Below are 23115 nucleotides of genomic sequence, written 5' to 3' on the forward strand. Positions count from 1 at the left end.
TCTCTCTTCCCCCCCCCTCTCTCTCTTCCCCCCCCCTCTCTCTCTTCCCCCCCCCTCGCTCTCTTCCCCCCCCCTCTCTCTCTTCCCCCCCCCCTCTCTCTTCCCCCCCCCCTCTCTCTCTTCCCCCCCCTCTCTCTTCCCCCCCTCTCTCTCTTCCCCCCCCCCCTCTCTCTCTTCCCCCCCCCTCTCTCTCTTCCCCCCCCCTCTCTCTCTTCCCCCCCCCTCTCTCTCTTCCCCCCCCCTCTCTCTCTTCCCCCCCCCCTCTCTCTCTTCCCCCCCCTCTCTCTCTCTTCCCCCCCTCTCTCTCTCTTCCCCCCCTCTCTCTCTCTTCCCCCCCCCTCTCTCTCTTCCCCCCCCCCTCTCTCTCTTCCCCCCCCTCTCTCTCTTCCCCCCCCTCTCTCTCTTCCCCCCCCCTCTCTCTCTCTTCCCCCCCCCTCTCTCTCCCCCCCCTCTCTCTCTCTCTTCCCCCCCTCTCTCTCTCTCTCTCTCTCTCCTTTCTCTCTCTCTCTCTCTTCTTTCCCCCCCCTCCCCCTTCCTTCTTTCTAGCTCCTTCCCTGCCTCCTTCCCTCCCTGACTCTCAAACGTAAAGGCTGATGATAGAAGGGGAAGTGCTTGTGCTGAAAGGTGAACTTTTTCCAAAGTTGTTAGCGTTCATCTTCCTATCGAACCACAGGACTTAAAGGATGGAGTGAGAAAACCGTGTACAGAAGAGAAAAGGACTGACATTACAATTAAAACTAGAGATGAAAGAAATGAGCATGATCTATCAAGAGAAATAGTTTCTGTTTAATTGAACTTGGTTTTTGTAATCTGAGAAGCGGTGGTTCCTTAAGCCTCGTTCTAACCTCGCCTTTGTTTTGCTTCACTTTCTGCTGAAACTTCCGTTGGTGAACTTTTGAAATTGCTTCTCCCTGTTCAGCTCTTGCTTTCCTGTACTTGTTGGATGCTCTCCAGGTATAACAAACAACATGTGACAAAGGTCCTTAAGTAAACTTAGGTAGCACAATCGGCAGCTCTCTCATGATTACCCCTGGAGGAACAGCTCAAAAACGAAGCAGGAACAAGAAATGCTATTAGACCCAAAATGCCAGCTCCTGCCGCAGGCCAGCTGTTAAAGCTCTTGGGGTGGGCGGGGGGGGGGAAGTAATAGTTGGAGTATTGGTGGGCAGTGTCTGATGGACGTTTAGAAGCTTTCCACAAGTGGACATGGGCCGGAATTTGCGGTGGGTAATAAGTGAACGAACAGCGTTTGCTGTCATTACCCCTTTTGAAACTGGCCGCAACTTCAGGATGTAGCGCATGAGCATCCTAGCGCGGGAATCCTGACGTTGCAGTCAGTCATTCACTGCTCCGACACTGGCTGCTCTGTGGCCCCCACCCACTGCTGAAACCCTCATCCATGCTGTTGTTGCCTCTAGACTTGACTATTCCAATGCACTTGTGCCTGGCCGCCCACATTCCACCCTACATAAACTTGAGGTCATCCAAAACTCGGCTGCCCGTGCCCTAACTCGCACCAAGTCCCGTTCACCCATCACCCCTGTGCTCACTAACCTACATTGGCTCCCGGTTAAGCAACGCCTCGATTTTCAAAATTCTTCTCGTTTTCAAATCCTTCCCTATCTCTGTAACCTCCCTCCAGCCCTACAACCCTCAGATATCTGCGCTCTTCCAATTCTGGCCTCTTGCGCATCCCTGATTTTAATTGCACCACCGTTGGCTGCTGTGCTTTTAGCTGCCTAAGCCCCACGCTCTGGAATTCTCCGCCTAAACCTCTCCTCCCCCTCTACCCCTCTTTCCTCTTTCAAGGAACTCCTCAAAACTACCTCTGATCAAGCTTTTGGACATTTGTCCTAACATCTCCTTATGTGGCTTTGTCATATATTGTTTGATAACGCGCCTGTGAAGTACCTTGGGGTGTTTTACTGCATTCAAGGCGCTATATAAATAGTTGTTGTTGATTTATGCTGGTGAGCACCTGTCCAAGTAGACAATGCGAAAATGTCGCAAGCCACCTTTTACAGAAATCGTAGTGATCGCATTTTTGTCATTGCAGTGGATAATGTAAGGCTTGTGACTTTTTGATGAGAAACCTTGTTTGTCAGAGGACCTCTTGCATTTCCCCTGCTTGTATTTTAAAGCCTCTTGTCTTTGCTCACAGATCCTTGGTTATTATCAGTATGATGGATGGGCGCATTGCAGCATTGGATCCAGAGAATCGTGGGACCAAACGTTGGGAGCTGGATGTGGGCGCTGGTTCTTTAGTGTCCGCCAGTCTCAGCAAGCCTGAGGTAAGGGACATTATCCGTAACATCTTGCTGCCAACTTCCGCCTCCATAATGTTGCCTCAGCTCATCAGCTGCCAAAACCCTCCTGCATGCCTTTGTCACCTCCAGGCTCAACCATTCCAAAGGTATCCTCTTCCCTCCATAAACGTAAACTCATCCAGAGCTCTGCTGCCCGCATCCTATCTAGGCTGACGCTCCAGTGCAGTGCTGAGGGTGTGCTGCCCTGTCGGAGGTGCCGTCTTTCGGATGTGATGTTAAACCGAGGCCCCGTCTGGTCTCTCAGGTGGACGTAAAAGATCCCATGGCACTGTTTCGAAGAGGAGCAGGGGAGTTATCCCCGGCGTCCTGGCCAATATTTGTCCTTCAATCAACATAACAAAAACAGATTTGTGGTCATTATCACGTTGCTGTTCGTGGGAGCTTGCTGTGCGCAAATTGGCTGCCGCGTTTCCCACATTACAGCAGTGACTACACTTCAGAAAGTACTTCATTGGCTGTGAAGCACTTTGGGATGTCCTGAGGTAGTGAAAGGCGCTGTATCAATGCAAGTTTTTTTCCCCCCCTTAAGTGCCACACATCTATCACCCCTGAGCTCACTGATATACATTGGTATCCAATACCACAATGTCTCAAATTTAAAATTATAATTTTCATGTTTAAGTCTTTTCATGGCCTCGATCCTCCCTACCTCTGTAACCCTCTTCAGCCCTGCACGAGCTCTGCATTCCTTCACCTTTGGCCTCTTGTCAATCCCCCATTCCTTGTTGGCCGTACCTTCCGCCATCTAGGCCCTAAGCTCATGAATTCCGTCCCTCAATCTCTGCCTCTCCACCTCCCTCTCCTTTAAGACCTTTCTTAAAACCCACTGGGGACTACCTTTGCCGATTTTGATTTGTCCAGTCTATATGAAGGTTAAAGTTCCCCAAGATTATTGAATTAGCTTTGTTGCAAACTCCTACTATTTCTTGATATTCTGTCCAATGGTAGGGGCCTGTATACTACTCCTACCAGTGTTTTCTGCCCCTTGTTATTCCTCATCTCCACCCATACTGATTCTACTTCCTGATCTTCTGAGCCGAGATCCTTTCTCGCTACTGTCCATATCTCATCCTTTATTATCAGGGCTATTCCCCCCCCTCCTTTTCCATTCTGCCTGTCTTTTCGAAACGTCAAGTACCCTGGAACATTTAGTTCCCAACTTTGGCCACCTTGCAACCACGTCTCTGTAATGGCTATTAGATCAAACCCATTTATCTCTGTGTCACTAGTTCATCTATCTTGTTAGAAATGCTTCGTGCATTCAGATAAAGTCTTTAATTTTTTTTACCATTATTCCCTGCCTTGACCTTATTCTCTGCTGCACTGCTACCTTTAAACTCTCTTCCCCTTCCTGTCACACTGCTTATTTTTACCCAAATTGCTACACTGCTCTATTGCCTTGACCTTTCTCTTTAGATTTCTAAATTTCCCCTCACCTGACCCCTCCACTGCCTTTTTTAGTTTGAAGGGTTGGCCTTTAGAAGCAAGGAGGAATTTCTTCACTGAGGGTTGTGAATCTTTGGAATTCTCTACCCCAAAGGGCTGTGGATGCTCAGTCGTTGAGTATATTCAAGACTGAGCTAGATTTGTGGACTCTAGGGGAATCCAGGGATGTGGAGATCGGGCGGGAAAGTGGAAGATCATGAGGTCAAAGATCAGCCATGATTTTATTGAATGGCGGAGCAGGCTGGAGGGGCCGTATGGCCTACTCCTGCTCCTAATTCTTGTGTTCAAGCCCTACTGCAGGACTGGAGCATATAATTAGGGTGACCCTTCATAGCTGTTCTGAAGGAGTGCTGCATTGTCACAAAACAAGATACTAAATCGAGGACCCACCTGCCTATTCAGGTGGTGTAAAAATTCTCTGGCACTTTTCGGAGGAGTGTAGAGGGGTTTCCTGATGTGTTCAACACACATACTTCCAACTAACACTCTCAAACAGATCGTCCGTTCGTTTAACTCATTTGCTGTTTATTGGCCCTTGTGCACAAATTGGCTCCTTAGCAGATGTGTCTTAAATTGCACACTTGCTAAGTAACTTGTACAGAAGCAGAAAATGGGAATCCCCTTAAAATCATGATATAACATTTTCCTGATCTGATTCCGGCCCTCTGGCTTGCGTGCACTTTTCTGTTGACTTTGCTTCTGCCCGTCACCGTGGCACTGGGCTGAATGCAGAGATCTGTGGCATCATTGCAAGGTTTATCCTTTGGTTGGGATGTTAAACCAGCAGTCCCGTCTACGTGTTCAGATGATCGTTAAAGATCCCGGGGCCTATTTGAGGATCGGCAGGGCGTTCCGTGATCTGCATTTCCTCCTCCACCAATAGCACCAGAGAAATGCCGTTCCCCAGTAACTTATCTCGCTGCTGTTTGTGAGATCTTGGTGGGCATAGTATGGCTGACTGTGTTCAGCTACGTAATAGTCACTTGCAATGTTCCCGCTAATCTGCGCAGCAGTCTGGAGGTCCCGCGCAGGCCGCTCGCCAGCTTTTATATGGGAGAAACCGTTCACGCGCAAAATATTTGAATGGGCCACGCAGCCTGTTAAAGGTCCTGCGCACCAAAAAAATAAAGGGGGCGCATTGGTCACTGCACACTCTATACAAATTCAATTTCTTTAAGATAGTGTTTTATATAGATGTGATAATCGCCTCCTCAAAAACTTTCGTTACAGACCTGTGCTCCCGATGTGCGGGTCTTCTGCGGGGTGGGGGCTGCAACCCAAAGTAAAGTTGTGGGACTCTCCTCGGATGACTCGTTTGCATGGTGCTTTCCTGCTTACAGCCTCCAGTGATTGCCAGCAGGTTTACCTCAGGGTCGTAGTGGGCAGTGCCAAACCTCCCCATCAATAGCGAGGGTTTTGCACGATATGAAAGCAACTTTATATTTGCTGTTTCTGAGCATATCCATCAATTTATTTTGCAGATCCCTTGGCGATGTGCAACCTTCCTCTGCACCGGCATAGCCTCCGACCAGCCTTTATATTTATTTATCCTGTTATACTCTTTTGCGCTCCCACCCCAACTGAGGAGCCTGCGTTATAAAGAAAGATAATAAAATATAGCACCTTTCACAACTGCAGGACATCCCAAAGTTCTTTCTGAATGATACCTGGAATCCAGGGATTAAATTATGAGGAGAGATTAAACAAACTCGGGTTGTATTCTCTGGAATTTAGAAGTTTAAAGGGTGATTTGATCAAAGTTTTCAAGATATTAAGGGGAACAGATAGGGTAGATAGAAACTATTCCAGCTGGTTGGGGAGTTTAGGACTGGGGGCATAGTCTAAAAATTAGAGCCAGACCTTTCAGGAGTGAAATTAGGAAACACTTCTACACACACAAGGTGGTAGAAGTTTGGAACTCTCTTCTGCAAACGGCAATTGATGCTTGATCAATTGTTAAATTATTCAATCTCCGATTTAAAATTGTTAACCAGATGTTGGCATCAAACAGGAAATTAGAGATGCATGTAACAAGGGTACTACAGTAATCATGGGTGACTTTAATCTACATATGGACTGGCCAAACCAAATGAGCAATAATACTGTGGAGGATGAATTCCTGGAGTGTGTACGAGATGGTGTTTTTTAGACCAGTACATTGAAGAGCCAACTAGATTGGGTATTGTGCAATGAGAAGGGGTTAATTAATAATCATATTGTGCGGGGTCCTTTAGGGAAGAGTGACCATAACATGATAGAATTTTTCATTTAAAATGGCAAGTGAAGAAGTCTAATCTGAAACTAGGGTCCTAAATCTAAACAAAGGAAAGTATGATGGTATGAGGAGTGAGTTGGCTATGATAGATTGGGGAGCGTCATTAAAAGGCATGACGGTGGATAGGCAATGGGGAACGAATAAATGAATTGCAACAGCTATACATTCCTTTCTGGCGCAAAAACACAAAAGGAAAAGTGACCCAACCATGGCTAACAAAAGAAATTAAGGATAGTATTAGATCCAAAGAGGAGTCATATAAAGTTGCCAGAAAAAGTAGCAAGCCTGAGGATTGGGATCAGTTTAGAGTTCAGCTAAAAAGGACCAAGAGATTGATTAAGAGGGGCAAAATAGAGTATGAGAGTAAACTGGCAAGGAACATAAAAGCAGATTGTAAAAGCTTCTACAAGTATGTAAAAAGAAAAAGATGAGTGAAGATTAGTCAGAAACGGGAGAATTTATAATGGGGAACAAGAAAATGGCTGAGCAATTAAACAAATACTTTGATTCTGTCTTCACGGAAGAGGACACAAATAACTTCCCAGAAGTGCTAGGGAACCAAGGGTCTAGTTGGAAGTAGGAATGAAAGGAAATTGGTATTTGTACAAAAAAAAATAGTGCTGGAGAAATTAATGGGACTGAAAGTTGATAATTCCCCAGGGCCTGATAATCTGCATCCCAGAGTACTTAGAGGTAGCCATGGAAATAGTGGATGCATTGATTGTCATCTTCCAAAATTCTGTAGATTCTGGAACAGTTCCTGCAGATTTGAGGATTTCCACTTTTCAACATGGCTTACCTTGACCAGCAGCAGATTAGAATATAAAGCGTGGAGTGAGACTCTGTGTTGGTGTTTAAAAGTGTCAGTTCACCTATCCCATAAAGTTGATCAGAACTTGAGCCTTGTTCTTAAAGGGGAAAGGACTGTGTCCTAACCCAGAGCCCCACTTCTGTCTTTTTCTTCTTCTTCCCGCCTGACTCCCGCCCCTCCCTTGTCCTATCCCCATCTCTGGCAGCTGCAGAAGTGTTGTTTTCTGTGACTGGTACTTTTGTATTTGGGCATTGGTACAGATGGGGATGCTGTCATGCAATGGCCTCTAAGCTGCGCTTTGTTCTGCATGGCTGGTTTCTTTTAGTGCGCGGTCCCTTTAAATTTCCATGCATGCGCAGTAGCCAGCGAACAGGACCTTTCCCGTTCCCGTGTGGCCGCACAGCTTAGCGGGCGCATTGCTGTAATGTATGGAGTTGCAGTTTTTTTTCCAAATGAGTAGCCAGTAATCCAATTTTTGTTGGAGGGCAGCATAATGACCCAGGTTACCTGACTGGCAATTACATCATATATAAAAAGATCCACTGATCTGATCAGGACCAACTTTTGAAGTTGGATTAAAGCCTAAAACAACAGCTAGTTAAGTTCTGAGTTGCATCATTATGTGTGCTGTGAGCTTTGAAATCAAAGCTGATTCAAGTCTAGGTATAATAACACGATTGAGTAGATGTTTATGCCCCCCTCCCGTTGAAATATAATAGGCTCTATCCTCCAGATTTGTTCAGGGTATCGAAAGCACCAGCGTAGTTTAGTACAGTATTTGTCATAAGTTGCTCAAGTTACACAATTAGCCATAGACTCCAGATATTTGATATTGTCTCCACCCCTGCCTCTGCTTATCCATGCCTGTTACCTCTAGACTTGACTATTCCAATGCACTCCTGGCTGGCCTCCCACATTCCACCCAACGTAAACTTGAGGTGATCCAAAACTCTGCTGCCTGTATCCTAACTCGCACCAAGTCCTGTTCACCCATCACCCCTGTGCTCGCTGACCTACATGGCTCCTGGTTCAACAATGCCTCGATTTTTAAAATTCTCATCCTTGTTTTCAAATCCCTCCATGGCCCTACCCCTCCCTATCTCTCTAATCTCCTCCAGCCCCACAACCCTCCTCGATCTCTGCACTCCTCCAATTCTGCCCTCTTGTGTATCCCTGATTTTTATCGGTCCACCATTGGCGGCTGTGCCTTAAGCTGCCTAGGCCCTAAGCTCTGGAACTTTTGAAGTGTAGTCACTGTTGTGATGTAGGAAATGCGGTAGCCAATTTGTGCACAGCAAGCTCCCACAAATAGCAATGTGATACCAAACAGATAATCTGTTTGTGATGTTGATTGAGGGATAAATATTGGCCGGGACACCAGGGAGAACCACTCCCCTGCTGCTCTTCAAATAGTGCCGTGGGATCTTTTACATCCACCCGAGAGAGCAGACGGGACCTCGGTTTAATGTCTCATCCGAAAGGCGGCACCTCTGACAGTGCAGCACTCCCTCAGCACTGCACTGGAGTGTCAGCCTAGATTTTTGTGCTCAAATCTCTGGAGTGGAACTTGAACCCACAACCTTCTGACTGAGGCGAGAGTGTGGCCCACTGAGCCATGGTAGGTGTGACTCCTACCATTGGTGACTGTAGGTTTGTACATTTTTTTAAGTTGTGGCACTTGAGCCCATAATTCTCCTCCTTTTCAAACTTGCATCACTGCTCCGTGCCTTACAAGGAAGAGTTGAATTTTCTTGGCAACCTTGTTATGCTTTCATACGCTATTGGGTGTGGCTGCTTGCAAGCACTATTCTTGTGACTTGGAGTGTTGACTGACTGATTGAAGGAGTGTTTTGCGTTGTTTAGATTGTTGTAAAGCCATTATACTCTGATATACCAGTGCCCAGTGGGTTGGTAACATGAAGGTTATTGGCCCACTTTATCAACCCAGCAGACTTTTCCTTTCCTTTTAAATAAAGAGAAACTGTTTACGATGGATGAAGGGTTGATAACGAGATTTAAGCTGATTGGCAAAAGAAGCAGAGGCGACATGAGAGAACTTTTTGCGCAAGTGGTTAGGATTTGGAATGCGCTGCCCAAGGATGGTGGCGACAGATTCAATAGTGGCCTTCAAAAGGGAATTGGATAAATACTTGAGAGAAAAAATTGTAGGGAAAGAGTGGGACTAACTGGCTTGCTCTTTGAAAGTGCCAGCGCAGCCTCGATGGGCCGAATGGCCTCCTTCTGTGCAGTGCTATTCTATGATTCGACATGCTGGGTGAGATTAACTAATGTAGCACAAACCAAAGACTGAACCTTGAACCCTTCTCGCCCATGTGGCTCAGCTACTCGCTGGACGCGCTGGGTTTTGGAGAGGTATGTGGAAGCGGGTGATCATTGGACTGCTCTTTACCTCTTGGACTTGGTTTCAGTTCAACTGAAACTGGTAGGACGATGGTCTCCACACTGGCTGTTGGTCTTTTGTGTAATGAATCTGTGCGGTTTGGCACTTGCAGAGTCGAGCAGTGACACAAAAAATAATCTTACAGGAAACTTTGTGCTATCCGGCACCCACGGGACCGAGCTGCTGCAGTTGCCTCAAAACTGCCGTACTCTCCAGAGTTAATGTTGAGAGATACGGAGATTCTTATCTCCGTATTTGACAACAAACACTGTTGCTTAGCAACAGTTTCTAGGGTGTGGCCCTAAAGCGCTCTAGCTGAAGCTGTTGCTATAGCTACAGACCTTGCACAGCTTGACTGTTCAAACAAAGCAAAAAAAAAACAAACAAAAAGAATAAAAAACGGCGGCTGATTTTTGCCGGTGGCTCCAGATTGCCGGATAGCTCACTTCCGGATAGCACAAAGTTTCTTGTATTTTGGCAGTGCGTCGCTCTGTCAGCATGCGGTTCTTTTGCACTTTATTTTTGCCTCACTTTCAAACACTTAATGCTTTGAAAATGCGCATGAGAACGATATGATGGCTATCATCTACTTGATAGGTCTGTGGCCATTTGTGCATCTTTTCCACCTTTTGCATCCTCTTCAGAATGAGTCATCTCATTCTGGTTTCACAGATACTGGCAGCTCTCCAGTTCCTTGCTGAAGTGACCATCTGTGTAGGATGGCGATGTGTGTTGGCAGGCAGTGGCTGGCACTGCAGGTGAGCTGTGTCTCATCCTCGCCAGCATGGGTCACAGGATGGGGATCAGGAGTGGAAGCTCTGGCTGCCTTCCACCTATTCCTTAGTCTGGAGAAAGCAAAGACAGACTTGCATTGATATAGCACCTGTCACGACCTTGGGACGTCCCAAAGTGCTTCACAGCCAATAAGGGGACACGGAGAACAAATAGAAAAGAAAGACTTGCATTTCTATAGCGCCTTTCACGACACCAGATGTCTCAAAGTGCTTTACAGCCAACAAAGTACTTTGAGTGTAGTCACTGTTGTAATGTGGGAAACAGTGTTAAGGTCCTCGCTGTCACGCAGCTGCAGTTTGCTAAGTTAGTGAATTTTTTATTTTTTTGACTTTAGTAACTAGCAGGCTGCCGAGGAAGAGGCAGATATATCTTTCGTGGATCTTCCTTTTTAAATGATCTCGTGTGAGTAATGAAATCCAAAGAATGTGGACTGCAAACATTGTCTTCCAGAACGTATGCCCGGCTCTTGCTGAGTTTAATCTCTGCTGCCCTCTGGCATTCTGTGAAACATTCAAACACTGTTCGAAGGGGAAATTGCTGTTTGAATGTAGTGCCACTTTGAAGCATTAAGGATGCCTTTGGTCTGGTATGAGTCATACTCGCAGATTAGCTGGTGAGGTAATGGTCTTTGGAGAGAGGGAGACGGATGATGTCACCTCCTTTCGCACTGCACCTTCAGTGTTGCCACCTGCAGTGAGCGCTAAGACCTGATTATGGATTGCTGAGGATTTGTCATTGATACATTTCAGTGCTGATCCCTTCTTTCCTTTTAGCTGGAGCTTTTCAGTAAGATGCCGGCTTGTGTTATAAAATATTTAGCTGTGCTCGGCTTTAAGCAGCACTAGATGTGGGACTGATGCAGTGCAGCATCACTTATTCACGGCACACTGATGTAACTTGCTGCAGTCTGACGCCTTCCTACATGTAACTGCATAGTACAAGAGAATCTTTCAAGGGCGCAACTTCAGCTAACTTTTTTTCTTTATTATTAAAATGTACAGGCGCTGAGATGCTATTCCATAAATTTATATTGAATATCGAATCATGTCCTGAGAAATTAAATGGCATGTTCAACTCCATGGTCCCCCTAATTTTTTCTGCGTGAGCAGCCCATTCACAGTTACACGCAAAGTTTAACATTGAAAATGCCACGTCAGAGAGCGGCACATCTGCACAGCTTCGAGGGAACATTGGTGCCCACGTGCGGGTGCTACATGTACCTTCATACACATCCAATTTGTTCTTCAGTTTTAGTCTGTTGTGACTCTTTTGGGATACTGCACAGTAGACTGGAGATGCGTTTACATAGAAACATAGAAGATAGGAGCAGGAGTAGGCCATTCGGCCCCTCGAGCCTGCTCCGCCATTCAATGAGATCATGGCTGATCATCCAATTTCAGTACCCTGTCCCTGCCTTCTCCCCATATCCCTTGACCCCTTTAGCCTTAAGAAATATATCCAACTCCTTCTTGAATATATTTAATGAACTGGCCTCTACTGCCTTCTGTGGTAGAGAATTCCACAGGTTCACCACTCTCTCTCTGGGTGAAGAAATTCCTCCTCATCTCTGTCCTAAATGGCTTACTCCTTATCCTTAGACTGTGACCCCTGGTTCTGGACTCCCCCGCCATCGGGAACATCCTGAATCCAGTCTGTCTAGTCCTGTTAGAATTTTATAAGTTTCAATGAGATCCCCTCTCATTCTTCGAAACTCCAGTGAGTATAAGCCCAATCGACCCAATCTCTCCTCATACGCTTACAATGGCTGTAGAGGGTTTTCTGTGCTGCTGATCGCCTAGTTGAGGCGAATAGTATGGATGCATTTAATGGAAAGCTAGATAAACACGCGATTGCGCAAGGAATAGGAGGATATGCTAAGGGGGTGGGAGGAGGCTGGTGTGGAGCATAAACACTGGTGTAGACCAGTTGGGCCGAATGGCCTATTTCTGTGCTGTATGTTCTATTAAAACCTTGTGCTAGTGAGTGTGGGGGAGGAAGGGAAGCCCAAGGCTGGCGTGGTTATATTGTTCATGACTCCGATTCAGATGGAGCCTATGGGGATTGATGGAATCTGGTGCTGCAGGGAGCCAGTGAGGATGGCCTCTCATTGATCAGCTGGTTGAATGTTTGGCTCGTCCTAGTCTTGACATCGGGTAAGCTGATTTAAGAGTGCGGTACTGTCTTTGTTCCTTGTTTTAGATTTAAACTCTAAAGAGTTGTATTCATTTACAACCTGTTCATCTTTAACAGGCTTAAACCATTGCCATTGTTTCTTTTCATTCACATTAATCGTTAGGATCTTAGAGGGACATTTCAACACAATAGCAATTTCCGATTGAAAGCCCTTACTCAGTGCAGGTCAGAACAAGGTGTTTCATTTCGAAGCTATGGAGGCAGTAAACACTTTTCTCCATTAAATTCCAAAAGATTGTCATTTGTAATTCAAGATCTCATTCCGTATATCGGGAAACTCGAGAGTGATTTAAAGATGAAGTCGAGACAAAGTTCAAATTTCAGGACCTCTTTAGCATCGCTCAGTACAGGAAACTTTGGTTTATCCGGAGGTTGTATGTCCGGAAACCTCGATCTACCGGCAGAAATCGGGAGCCGTTTTGTTAGGTTGTTTTTCTTCTCGTGGCTTTGTTTTCAACAGTCAGGCTCTGGAAAGTCTCTCTGAAGCTGTTGCTAAGCTACAGAGACGCTTCCAAGGTACGGGCTGACTGTTTACAAGCTGTTGCTAAGCAACAGTGTTTGTTGTCGGATACGGAGATGAAAACCTCCGTATGTTTCAATATTAACTTTGTATGTCCGGCAGTTTTGATAGATCGGCAACAGCTCGGTCCAGTCGGTGCCGGATATAACAAGGTTTCCTGTACCACAACTGGTAGGACACAGTCTGTTTGGAGCCCTTTAGAAGATTGAGATTTCTACTCTGAAGGGACTAAGTTCATGCTCCAGTGCCGTACTGAGGGAGTGCTGCATTGTAGGAAGAGCCATCCTGGGATGAAGTGGTTTTCCATTTTGTCAGCCACCTGTACTACCGGGGACAGCTAGCCTCTCTCCCCAGCGTTTTTTGAAATGGTTGTTCTGCTGTCCTGCCTGACATTCGTCCCTCGTTACATCATCAAAAGCTACTGAAGTGGCAATTTACTGTATTCACAAGGCAATTCCGGATGAGGAAGGCAATGCCGCTCAGGGTTTATCCATCCAGAATGACTCGCATTTCCTCATTGCAACATCTAAATATTTCTTAATTGGTTCTATTGGGAGTCCATTCTATGTATTAATTCTTTGTGTGAAGTTCCTGATACCAGTCTTTAACTTATCTTTGCCGATTTTATTTCTACACCCCCTTGTCATAAGCTCTCAATTTATATTTAAAGTAATCTGGATTTATGAGTTCCATATTCTAAGATCACCTCCGGTGCCGCTTTTCTAAAAGACTTGCATTTATATAGCATCTTTTTTCAACTCTGGGATGTCTCCAAGTGTTTCACATTCAGTGAAGCCTTGGTGAGACCACACCTTGAGTATTGTGTGCAGTTTTGGTTGCCTTATCTGAGGAAGGATGTTCTTGCCATGGAGGGAGTGCAGCGAAGATTCATCAGACTGATACCTGGGATGGCAGGAATGACGTATGAGGAGAGATTGGGTCGATTAGGCTTATATTTGCTAGAGTTTAGAAGAATGAGCGGTGATCTCATTGAAACTTACAAAATTCTAACAGGACTAGACAGACTAGATGCAGGAAGGATGTTCCCGATGGTCGGGGAGTCCAGAACCAGGGGTCACAGTCTAAGGATAAGGGGTAAGCCATTTAGGACAGAAATGAGGAGGAATTTCTTCACCCAGAGAGTGGTGAACCTGTGGAATTCTCTACCACACAAGGCAGTTGAGGCCAATTCATTAAATATATTCAAGAAGGAGTTAGATATATTTCTTAAGGCTAAAGGGATATGGGGAGAAAGCAGGGACGGGGTACTGAATTTGGATGATCAGCCATGATCTCATTAAATGGCGGAGCAGGCTCGAGGGGCCAAATGGCCTACTCCTGCGCCTATCTTCTATGAAGTACTTTTGAAGTGTGTAGTCACTGTTGTAATGTAGGGAAATACAGCAGGCAATTTGTGCACTGTAAGGTCGCACAAACAGCAATGAGCAAATAATCTGTTTTAGTGCTGTTTGGTTGAGCGATAAATATTGGCCCGGTGACCGGGGAGAACACCCTTCCTGCTCATCGAACCGTGCCAAGAGATTGTTTACATCCAGCTGAGAGGGCAGACAGAGCCTCGGTTTTAATGTCCCATTCGATGACCCCCACCTCCGACATTCTCTCAGTACCTCCCAGACTGATAAACCCAGGTTTCTGCAGTCTTTCCTCATAACTAAAGCTTTTGACACTGGGAATCGGCCTCGCAGCTCAGCTCTGCACTGCCTCCAATCTTGCACTTTTTCCATTTGTGTCAGTGCCCGGGGCTGGACGTAGTACGCGATGTGGCCTGGCCAGAGCATGGAACAGTCTGATCACAACTTCTTCTGACTTGTAGTCTACTATTTTGGCAATGTAATTGAACATTTTATTTGTGCTTGATTGCTTGTTGGGCACAAGTGTCTAGTTTATTAAGACTGTTCAGTTTGGTTGAACTTCATCCGTAGCCATTTCAATGCCAAGTATATATGTTGCCCATATATATTCGGGGCCACAGTTTCAGAATAAAGGGTCACCCTTTTAGAACTGAGATGAGGAGGCATTTCTTCTGAGGGTTGTAAATCTGTGGAATTCTCTGCCCCAGAGAGCCGTGGAGGCTGGGTCATTAAATACACTTAAGGTGGAGATAGACAGATTTTTGCAAGATACGGGAGTGAAGGGTTATGGGGAGCGGGCAGGGAAGTGGCTTTGAGCCCAAGATCAGCCAGATTTTATTGAATGGCGGAGCAGGCTCGAGGGGCCAAGTGGCCTATTCCTGCTCCTATTTCTTATGTTTTTCCTTCATAAGCAGTTCTTTACATTTGTCTGTATTGAGTTTCTTGTGCCATTGTTCTGTCCACTTGTGTAATATATATTGTCCAACACATTCTTTTAATTTCTGAGATGTTCTCTCAAATTCCTAGTTGGTGCCGTCTGCAATTTGACTTGCAGTTTCTTGTAAATTTTACTGTGCAAAATGGCTGCTGCGTTGGCCTACCATCACCTGTTTAGAGTTTTGAGATGGTTGAAAGATACCACCAGTTGCTTTAGTACAACTCTGAAGTGCTGTTTGACCTGCTGATGTTCAACAGATCGGTCAGTGTAATTTAGTGAGGTTTACTGATGTCTTGCAATGTGCGCGAGAGCTCCTAGTACTTTATGTTCTGATGGTTCCTTCAGTTTATTGCAGGGAATTCTGTCCTTGTGAAGATCAAAAATTCCGTTGTGTATTTAGACTGATTGCCAATTGGGTGGAAAAGATTGCCTGACTGAACATTCTAGAAAACCCGCCCACTCCTTGCACACCTTCACACAAACAACCTGCACTTAGTAACTTATTAAACTTCACTTCAGTGAAAGGTGTTCAATATTAAAGGTCACGCTTGGTTTCTTTCTGTGATCAGGTATCATTTCTGGATTTAAAGGCACACTTAATGTTAGGATTCAGGGATATGGGGTACAGGGCCACTCGCTCCAAGGCCAGTATATCTTTCCTGAGGTGTGGTGCCCAGTACTGAATGCAGTGCTCCGATGGGGTCTGACCAAGACTTTATACAGCTAAAGCATAACCTGTATTCCAGCCCCTTGAGATAAAGGTCAACCTTCTGTTGGCCTTTTTGCACCTGCCCACTAGCTTTTAATTTGTAGACCGGGCACCCAAATCTCTCTGCTCCTTCTTAATTCCTAACATCTCGCCATTTAGAAAAGTGTGAGGCACTTTCCCACATTGGGCGCAACAGTGACAACTGGAGTTCAATCACTTAATCCACGTCCCTTTGTAACTTCCTGCTCCCATCTGCGCCACTTACTGTGCCTCCTAACTTAAACATAGAAACTAGGAGCAGGAGTAGGCCATTCGGCCCTGCTCCGCCATTCAACGTGATCATGGCCGATCATCCAAATTTCCCACCCGATCCCCGTAACCCCTGCACCAACACATATCCCACCCTATCCCCGTAACCCCACATATTTAATCCCCCTAACACTAAGGGTCAATTTATCATAGCCAATCAACCTAACCCGCACATCTTTGGACTGTGGGAGGAAACCGGAGCACCCGGAGGAAACCCACGCAAACACGGGGAGTTTGCACAAACTCCACACAGACAGTCGCCCGAGGCCGGATTCGAACCCGGGTCCCTGGCGCTGTGAGGTAACAGTGCTAACCACTATGCCACCGTGCTTTTTGTGTGCTTAGTGCTTAGTGTCATCTGCAAACTTGGGTCTGTTCCTTCTCTATTCCTTCATCCAAGTCGTTGATAAATATAGTGAAAAGCTGAGGCCCCAGTACAGATCCCTGGGGGAGCACCACTTGTCACATCCCGCCAGTCGGACAGACCATTCCCTTTATCTCTACTGTCTCCTACCTACTAACCAATTCCCAACCCGTGTTACAAGGTTGCCTCCAATTCCGTGTGCTTTCATTTTTTGCTAATCTCTTGTGCGGAACCTTATCCACTGCCTTCCTCTTTGTGTTGTACAGCTGACTTGGTTTTTATCTCCACGTAGCCCTTTCAGGGACCGAATTAGGGAGCTAGCCTGAGAACAGATGCGATGACCGAATTGCATGCTGGGCTGGTGCTTGCGCCAGTTCAATGAACCGATGCATCTTTAGTCGAGCTTTGTTCAGGGAGGATACCGGAAATGTGGATGTCTGCTGCTGTTTTGTGTTCAGCCCGGGTTGTTGGTACAGTACTTGCTACTTCTGTCGACAGCATGAGATCCATTCGTCTGCAGTGAGAGGAAATTCCTACAGGTGGCACCCTGGCCGGTATTCTTTCCTGAACAAATGTCCCCCTCCCACTAGATTGACCACTCCGTCATCTCATTCTCACCTCCCTATTGGTCAGATTGTCATGTGCCTAGTGGCAGAAATATTGGCTCAACTAACAGCTCCTGCACCTCACAAATTGTATGTGAAGGGTTTTGGGACACTTGAGGTGTGATGAGAGGCTTTCTCATTTGTGTAAGGTTATGATCTCGCTGAACTAGTACAGCAGGTAAAATGTGGTAGGGTGCTGGTGGCTGTTCCTCATCTTGCCCTAATTTAAGATTAGCCGCAAAGACTTACATAGAAACATAGATTCTCTTTGAAAGATCCTGATGGTTTCAGGAGCGCATTGAAATGGAGCAGTTTCTGCTCAGTCCTTGGAGGGCGGGGGGCTGGGTAGAGGGAAGCAGGCAACGTTCCCGCTAAGCCACGCAGTGATCTGCAGGTCCCGCGCAGGCCGCACACTGGCTTTTCAATGGAAGAAACCGTGCATGTGCGGAAATCGGAATGGGCCGCACAGCTAGTTAAAGGGGCCACGCACTTAAAACAACAAATAGGGGCGACACCGTGCACAGTTTGCCCCCATTTATATTGTCTTACATTTTTAATAAAAGTCCGTTAAAGATTTATTTGTTGCAACTGGAACTCTTGCTATGTGTATGTGGTTTTCTCCCTCTGCACACAAACTTGGTCAAACAGTCTCAATCCAGTGATGTGCATTTTTTTTTACTTTGTGCAATACATATACCTGTGCTACAGGTAATGCATGCTGTGATTTAAAAAAAATAATGTGTGTATAATATATTCGCTCTCTCGCTTGTGCTGGCTCTTTGAAAGCTATCCAATTAGTCCCACTTCCCTGCTCTATCCTCCGAGCTCTGCAAATTTATATATTGTATAAATATGTACATTTATTTAACACTTTGATTCGGCCAGTCCCAGGAATTAATACCTGGGACTGCTCAAACACGCTTACTTATTTGAACTGGGTTAGTGTTTTTAGTAGGCCACAGGAGGAAGTGGTTGTTCCAGCATCGGATTGAGGAAACCCACAGAGAAAGTATATCTTGGCTGTCGTGGGGGTTGGGTTGCTTATACTTGAGGGCCATTAATGGTGTGCTTTGTAACAAAAGTAAAACATCTTATCGTGATTTTTCTGAACTATATGTCCCCCTAATGGGGCGTTGTTTCGATTTGGAAATTCCTGGCCTTTTTTCTCCTCTCTTTTTTCCCCCCTCCCCCACCCCCACCCTGGTGCCGATGTTCCCTTCTGGCACTTGTACATTGAGAAATGTATTAGTGAAAGAAGCTATTTTGGAGCATGCAGCCACAGAACAAAGTGTTTTTCGTTTTGGCTGTATAAACCGATGATTGCGACGTTTGCACTGCTGCTGTGTGTGGGTGTAACTGCGCGCTGTGTTTGCGTGTTGCTGTGTGTGGGTGTAACTGCGCGCTGTGTTTGCGTGTTGCTGTGTGTGGGTGTAACTGCGCGCTGTGTTTGCACGCTGTGTGGGTGTAACTGCGCGCTGTGTTTGCATGCTGTGTGGGTGTAACTGCGCGCTGTGTTTGCGTGTTGCTGCTGTGTGTGGGTGTAACTGCGTGCTGTGTTTGCGTGTTGCTTTGTGTGGGTGTAACTGCGCGCTGTGTTTGCGTGCTGCTGTGTGGGTGTAACTGCGCGCTGTTTGCGCTGCTGTGTGGGTGTAACCGCGCTGTTTGCGCTGCGCTGTGGGTGTAACTGCGCGCTGTTTGCACTGCTGTGTGGGTGTAACTGCGCGCTGTGTTTGCGTGTTGCTGCTGTGTGTGGGTGTAACTGCGTGCTGTGTTTGCGTGTTGCTTTGTGTGGGTGTAACTGCGCGCTGTGTTTGCGTGTTGCTGTGTGTGGGTGTAACTGCGCGCTGTGTTTGCGTGCTGCTGTGTGGGTGTAACTGCGCGCTGTTTGCGCTGCTGTGTGGGTGTAACCGCGCTGTTTGCGCTGCGCTGTGGGTGTAACTGCGCGCTGTTTGCACTGCTGTGTGGGTGTAACTGCGCGCTGTGTTTGCGTGTTGCTGTGTGGGTGTAACTGCGCGCTGTGTTTGCGTGTTGCTTTGTGTGGGTGTAACTGCGCGCTGTGTTTGCATGCTGTGTGGGTGTGTTTGCGTGCTGCTGCTGTGTGTGGGTGTAACTGCGCGCTGTGTTTGCACGCTGTGTGGGTGTAACTGCGCGCTGTGTTTGCGTGTTGCTGTGTGGGTGTAACTGCGCGCTGTGTTTGCGTGTTGCTTTGTGTGGGTGTAACTGCGCGCTGTGTTTGCATGCTGTGTGGGTGTGTTTGCGTGCTGCTGCTGTGTGTGGGTGTAACTGCGCGCTGTGTTTGCACGCTGTGTTTGCGTGCTGCTGCTGTGTGGGTGTAACTGCGCGCTGTGTTTGCACGCTGTGTGGGTGTAACTGCGCGCTGTGTTTGCGTGCTGCTGCTGTGTGTGGGTGTAACTGCGCGCTGTGTTTGCACGCTGTGTGGGTGTAACTGCGCGCTGTGTTTGCGTGCTGCTGCTGTCCATAGCTTAAACTGCACGTAGGATGTGACTGCTATCCTTATCGGCAGGTCTTTGGGAACAAAGTAATAATTCCGTCTCTGGATGGCCACCTTTTCCAATGGGACCGAGACCGGGAGAGCATGGAGGCGGTTCCTTTTACAGTGGAGTCTCTACTGGAGTCATCGTACCGACTTGGCGATGACGTAGTCTTGGTTGGAGGGAAGTCACGCACAAGCTACGGGTTGGACGCATACACGGGAAAGGTAACTGAGTTTGTGGGTGTGACTCCTTGTCATAGAATGTGTAGAATGATGCAGCACAGAAGGAGGCTGCCATTCGGCCCATCGTGCCTGTGCTGAAAGAGCGCCCAATTTGTCCCACTCTTCTTTCCCCAAAGCCCTGTAAAATTTTTCTTTACAGTATGTATCAATTTTTCCAACTTGAAAACAAATCTGTCTTGTCACATTTTGTATGTATCAAATGTATGTTAGGTTCATTCGGAAATTGTTTTTAAAAATAGAAAAAACAGACTATTACCTAAAATCACAGTCAGCAGTACTGTAGCGGAGTCATTTGGTTCAAGTCCCGTATTGGGTTTTAGAAACATAGAAAAATAGGAGCAGGAGTAGGCCATTCGGCCCTTCGAGCCTGCTCCGCCATTCAATATGATCCCGGCTGATCCTCTATCTCAATACCATATTCCCGCTCTCTCCCCATACCCCTTGATGTCTTTTGTGTCTAGAAATCTATCTATCTCCTTCTTAAATATATTCAGTGACTTGGCCTCCACCACTTCTGTGGTAGAGAATTCCACAGGTTCACCACCCTGAGTGAAGACATTTCTCCTCATCTCAGTCCTAAATGTCCTACCCCGTATCCTGAGACTGTGACCCCCTCGTTCTAGACCCCCCCATCCAGTCTGCCTAGCCCTGTCAGAATTTTATACGTTTCAATGAGATCCCCTCTCATTCTTCTAAACTCTAGTGAATACAGGCCTAGTCAACCCAATCTCTCCTCATGCGACAATCCCCCCATCCCAGGAATCAGTCTGGTGAACCTTCGCTGCACTCCCTCTATGGCAAGTATATCCGTTCTTAGGTAAGGAGACCAAAACTGCACACAGTACTCCAGGTGTGGTCTCACTGAAGTCCTGTACAACTGTAGTAAGACATCCTTGCTCCTGTACTCAAATCCTCTTGCAATGAAGGCCAACATACCATTTGCCTTCCTAACTGCTTGAGTGTTTTTTGAGTTCTGTAAATGCTAGCCGATTCAGCATTGAGCACTGCTGCAGGTAATTGAGGTCAACCAACCAACACCGTCAGGAAGCCCCGTCAGAGTCCTAGAAATGAAGGCAGCAAGTGCTTTTGGTTGAGGGATTGCACCATTTTGCCCCTCAATTGCCAGACGTTACATTTGTAAGCGTAAACTAGAACCAGACTAATCTCCACGCGCCAGCGCTAATTCCGAGCTGTGCCTGTACAAACTGGCAATCTGAAAAATGTGGTTGCTGTTCCTGTCATAATTCTCTGCCCGTTTTCAAAACTAAAATGGCGTGTACTCCTTCCTGCCCCGCTACTAAACCGCCACATTCTGCGGCTGTGTTGAGTTGTTTATTCCTGCTGACATTGGTGGGAAGGAACATCAGAAAATCATAGCCTCTGCTTAAGATCCAGCTTCCAAGAAATGAAGACTAATATGCTTGATGGGGGTTAGAGTGGGAGGAGGCTCGTGTGGAGCATAAACACCGACATGGACAATGTGGGCCGAACAGCCTGTTTCTGTGCCGTAAATTCCATGTCATTTTGAAAAATCATCGGCACTGGGTAATATCGAGTGGCCATCGAGCATCTATGGACTGAGCACGTGCATTGGGTAGGTGAGATGGAGCGCGTCTCATTTACGATGCCCTAGGAGGCACTGGGGTGACTCTTTGGAGATTTGTCTTGAAGTGAGGTGGGCTTTTCTGCGGCACAAGTCCCGTCGCATTTGGCTGCCGCACGATCAGCAAGTGGGGGGGGGGGGAGCGATACCCCAGCCGAGGCTCCACGCGCGCCTTGCTGTTCCGCAGATTGCCGATGCTGTTCACGGGCGCGTGCGCCACAAGTTGATGTTTCTCTGTGTCTGGCACTGCCTGGTATATTGAAAGGGGTCCTCCTTCTTTTCCCTCCCCACCCACAGATGCGGTACGCCTGCTCCGCGGGGGGTTGCCGCCACTGGGACGAGGAGACGGTCGAGCAGGGTTCGGATCTCCTGCTGCTGCAGCGCACGCAGAAAACGGTCCGAGCTGTGGGGCCTCTATCCGGTGCCGAGAAGTGAGTTTGATTCACCGCTCCACTCATCGGTGAACTCCGATTTAGTGGGGGGGGTTGGGTTTTGGAGGAGGTTGTTTTACGGTGGGGGGTTTGGAGCAATGTTCCCATCTAATTATTTTTGCGCGCGGTCCTTTCGATCGCGGGTGCAGCCTATTCAAACTTGTGCGCGGTTTCTCCCCTGTAGAAGCCGGTGAACAGCCTGCCCGGGGCTGCGCAGCTTAGCGGGAACATTGGTTTGGAGGATATCTTCTGGTGTGGTGTTTGGAGGATCTTTTACAGTGGGGGTTTTGGCCTCTCTCTGCTCTTTTTTGAAACCTGCCTCTTTGACCAAGCTTTTAGTCACCTGTCCTAATATTTCCTTAAGTGGCTGGGTGTTAAATTTAGTTTGACAATCGCTCCTGCGAAGCTCCTTTTGGGGAGTTTTACTACCTTGAAAGGCGCTGTATAAATGCAAGTTGTTGCTCGGTGTGGCAAACCCGATTGTGTTGTGTTTTCTTAAGGTGGAACTTTAGTGTTGGCCACTATGAGCTGAGGTTTGTTCGAGATGCCACGTCAAAGATCAACTACATTGAGAGCGATTCCAGTGCGAGCAGCAAGAAGGGGCGATCAAAGATCTTCTCTGAAGGGGACCAGGAAGCCACCATTAAAGACCGGGTCATAAAGATCTCCGTTTCAGACTGGAAGGTGATGTCCTTTAGTAACAAACGAGGCGGCCAACTGGAGTGGGAGCACCAGGTAATGAACTGAACCTTGATGTACAGGTCCAGAGAAAATGATTGTTTTTTAAGTGGTCAAATTCAAAATTGCGTACATCTGTCGGCAAACAGTTTTCAGTGGTTTGTGGCTAACTTGCCCTCTCCCGTTGCCCGGTCAGTTCTGTACTCCCGTCGCCTCGGCCTGGCTGGTTGAGGATGGAGAAGTGATCCCGGTCAGCCTCTTCGACGACGCCAGCTACTCCACCAGTCGCAGCAATGAAATGGACGACGAGGAAGACCTCGTGGAGGCAGCAAGAGGAGCGGCCGAGTCGGCAGAGTCTGGCGTCTATCTCGGTAAGTGGGGGCCGAAGCCCAAGTGCGGTGCTCGCGCATGGAGTGAGCTGGCGCCGTTTTAAACTTGGCCCCTTGGTGTACGCTGTGTCGCATTAGACAGCACGAGGATGCAAGTTTGTTGACTTAATTCCCCAGCGTAGTGAGTTGCTGACCGCTAGTTAGATACCGGGCAGCACGGTGGCATAGTGGTTAGCACTGTTGCCTCACAGCGCCAGGGACCCGGGTTCGAA

At 47.2% G+C, this 23115-nt stretch overlaps 1 protein-coding gene across 1 annotated transcript in view; it reads left to right on the forward strand.

The window, feature by feature from the left end:
• Positions 1–1163: 1163 nt before the first annotated feature.
• eif2ak3 (eukaryotic translation initiation factor 2-alpha kinase 3) overlaps positions 1164–23115 on the forward strand; it is a 68939-nt gene continuing 46987 nt past the window's right edge. Inside the window, exons 1-5 of the mRNA XM_085975540.1 lie at positions 1164–2291; positions 19590–19784; positions 21703–21836; positions 22337–22571; positions 22711–22885. Coding sequence (XP_085831666.1) covers positions 2085–2291; positions 19590–19784; positions 21703–21836; positions 22337–22571; positions 22711–22885 — 946 coding nt within the window. The 5' untranslated portion in view covers positions 1164–2084. The remainder of the gene's footprint in view (positions 2292–19589; positions 19785–21702; positions 21837–22336; positions 22572–22710; positions 22886–23115) is intronic.

Source organism: Somniosus microcephalus, chromosome 2 (genome assembly GCF_052327205.1).
Source record: "Somniosus microcephalus isolate GS21.2 chromosome 2, FLI_Smic_1.0, whole genome shotgun sequence".
Classification (NCBI taxonomy): Eukaryota; Metazoa; Chordata; class Chondrichthyes; order Squaliformes; family Somniosidae; genus Somniosus; species Somniosus microcephalus.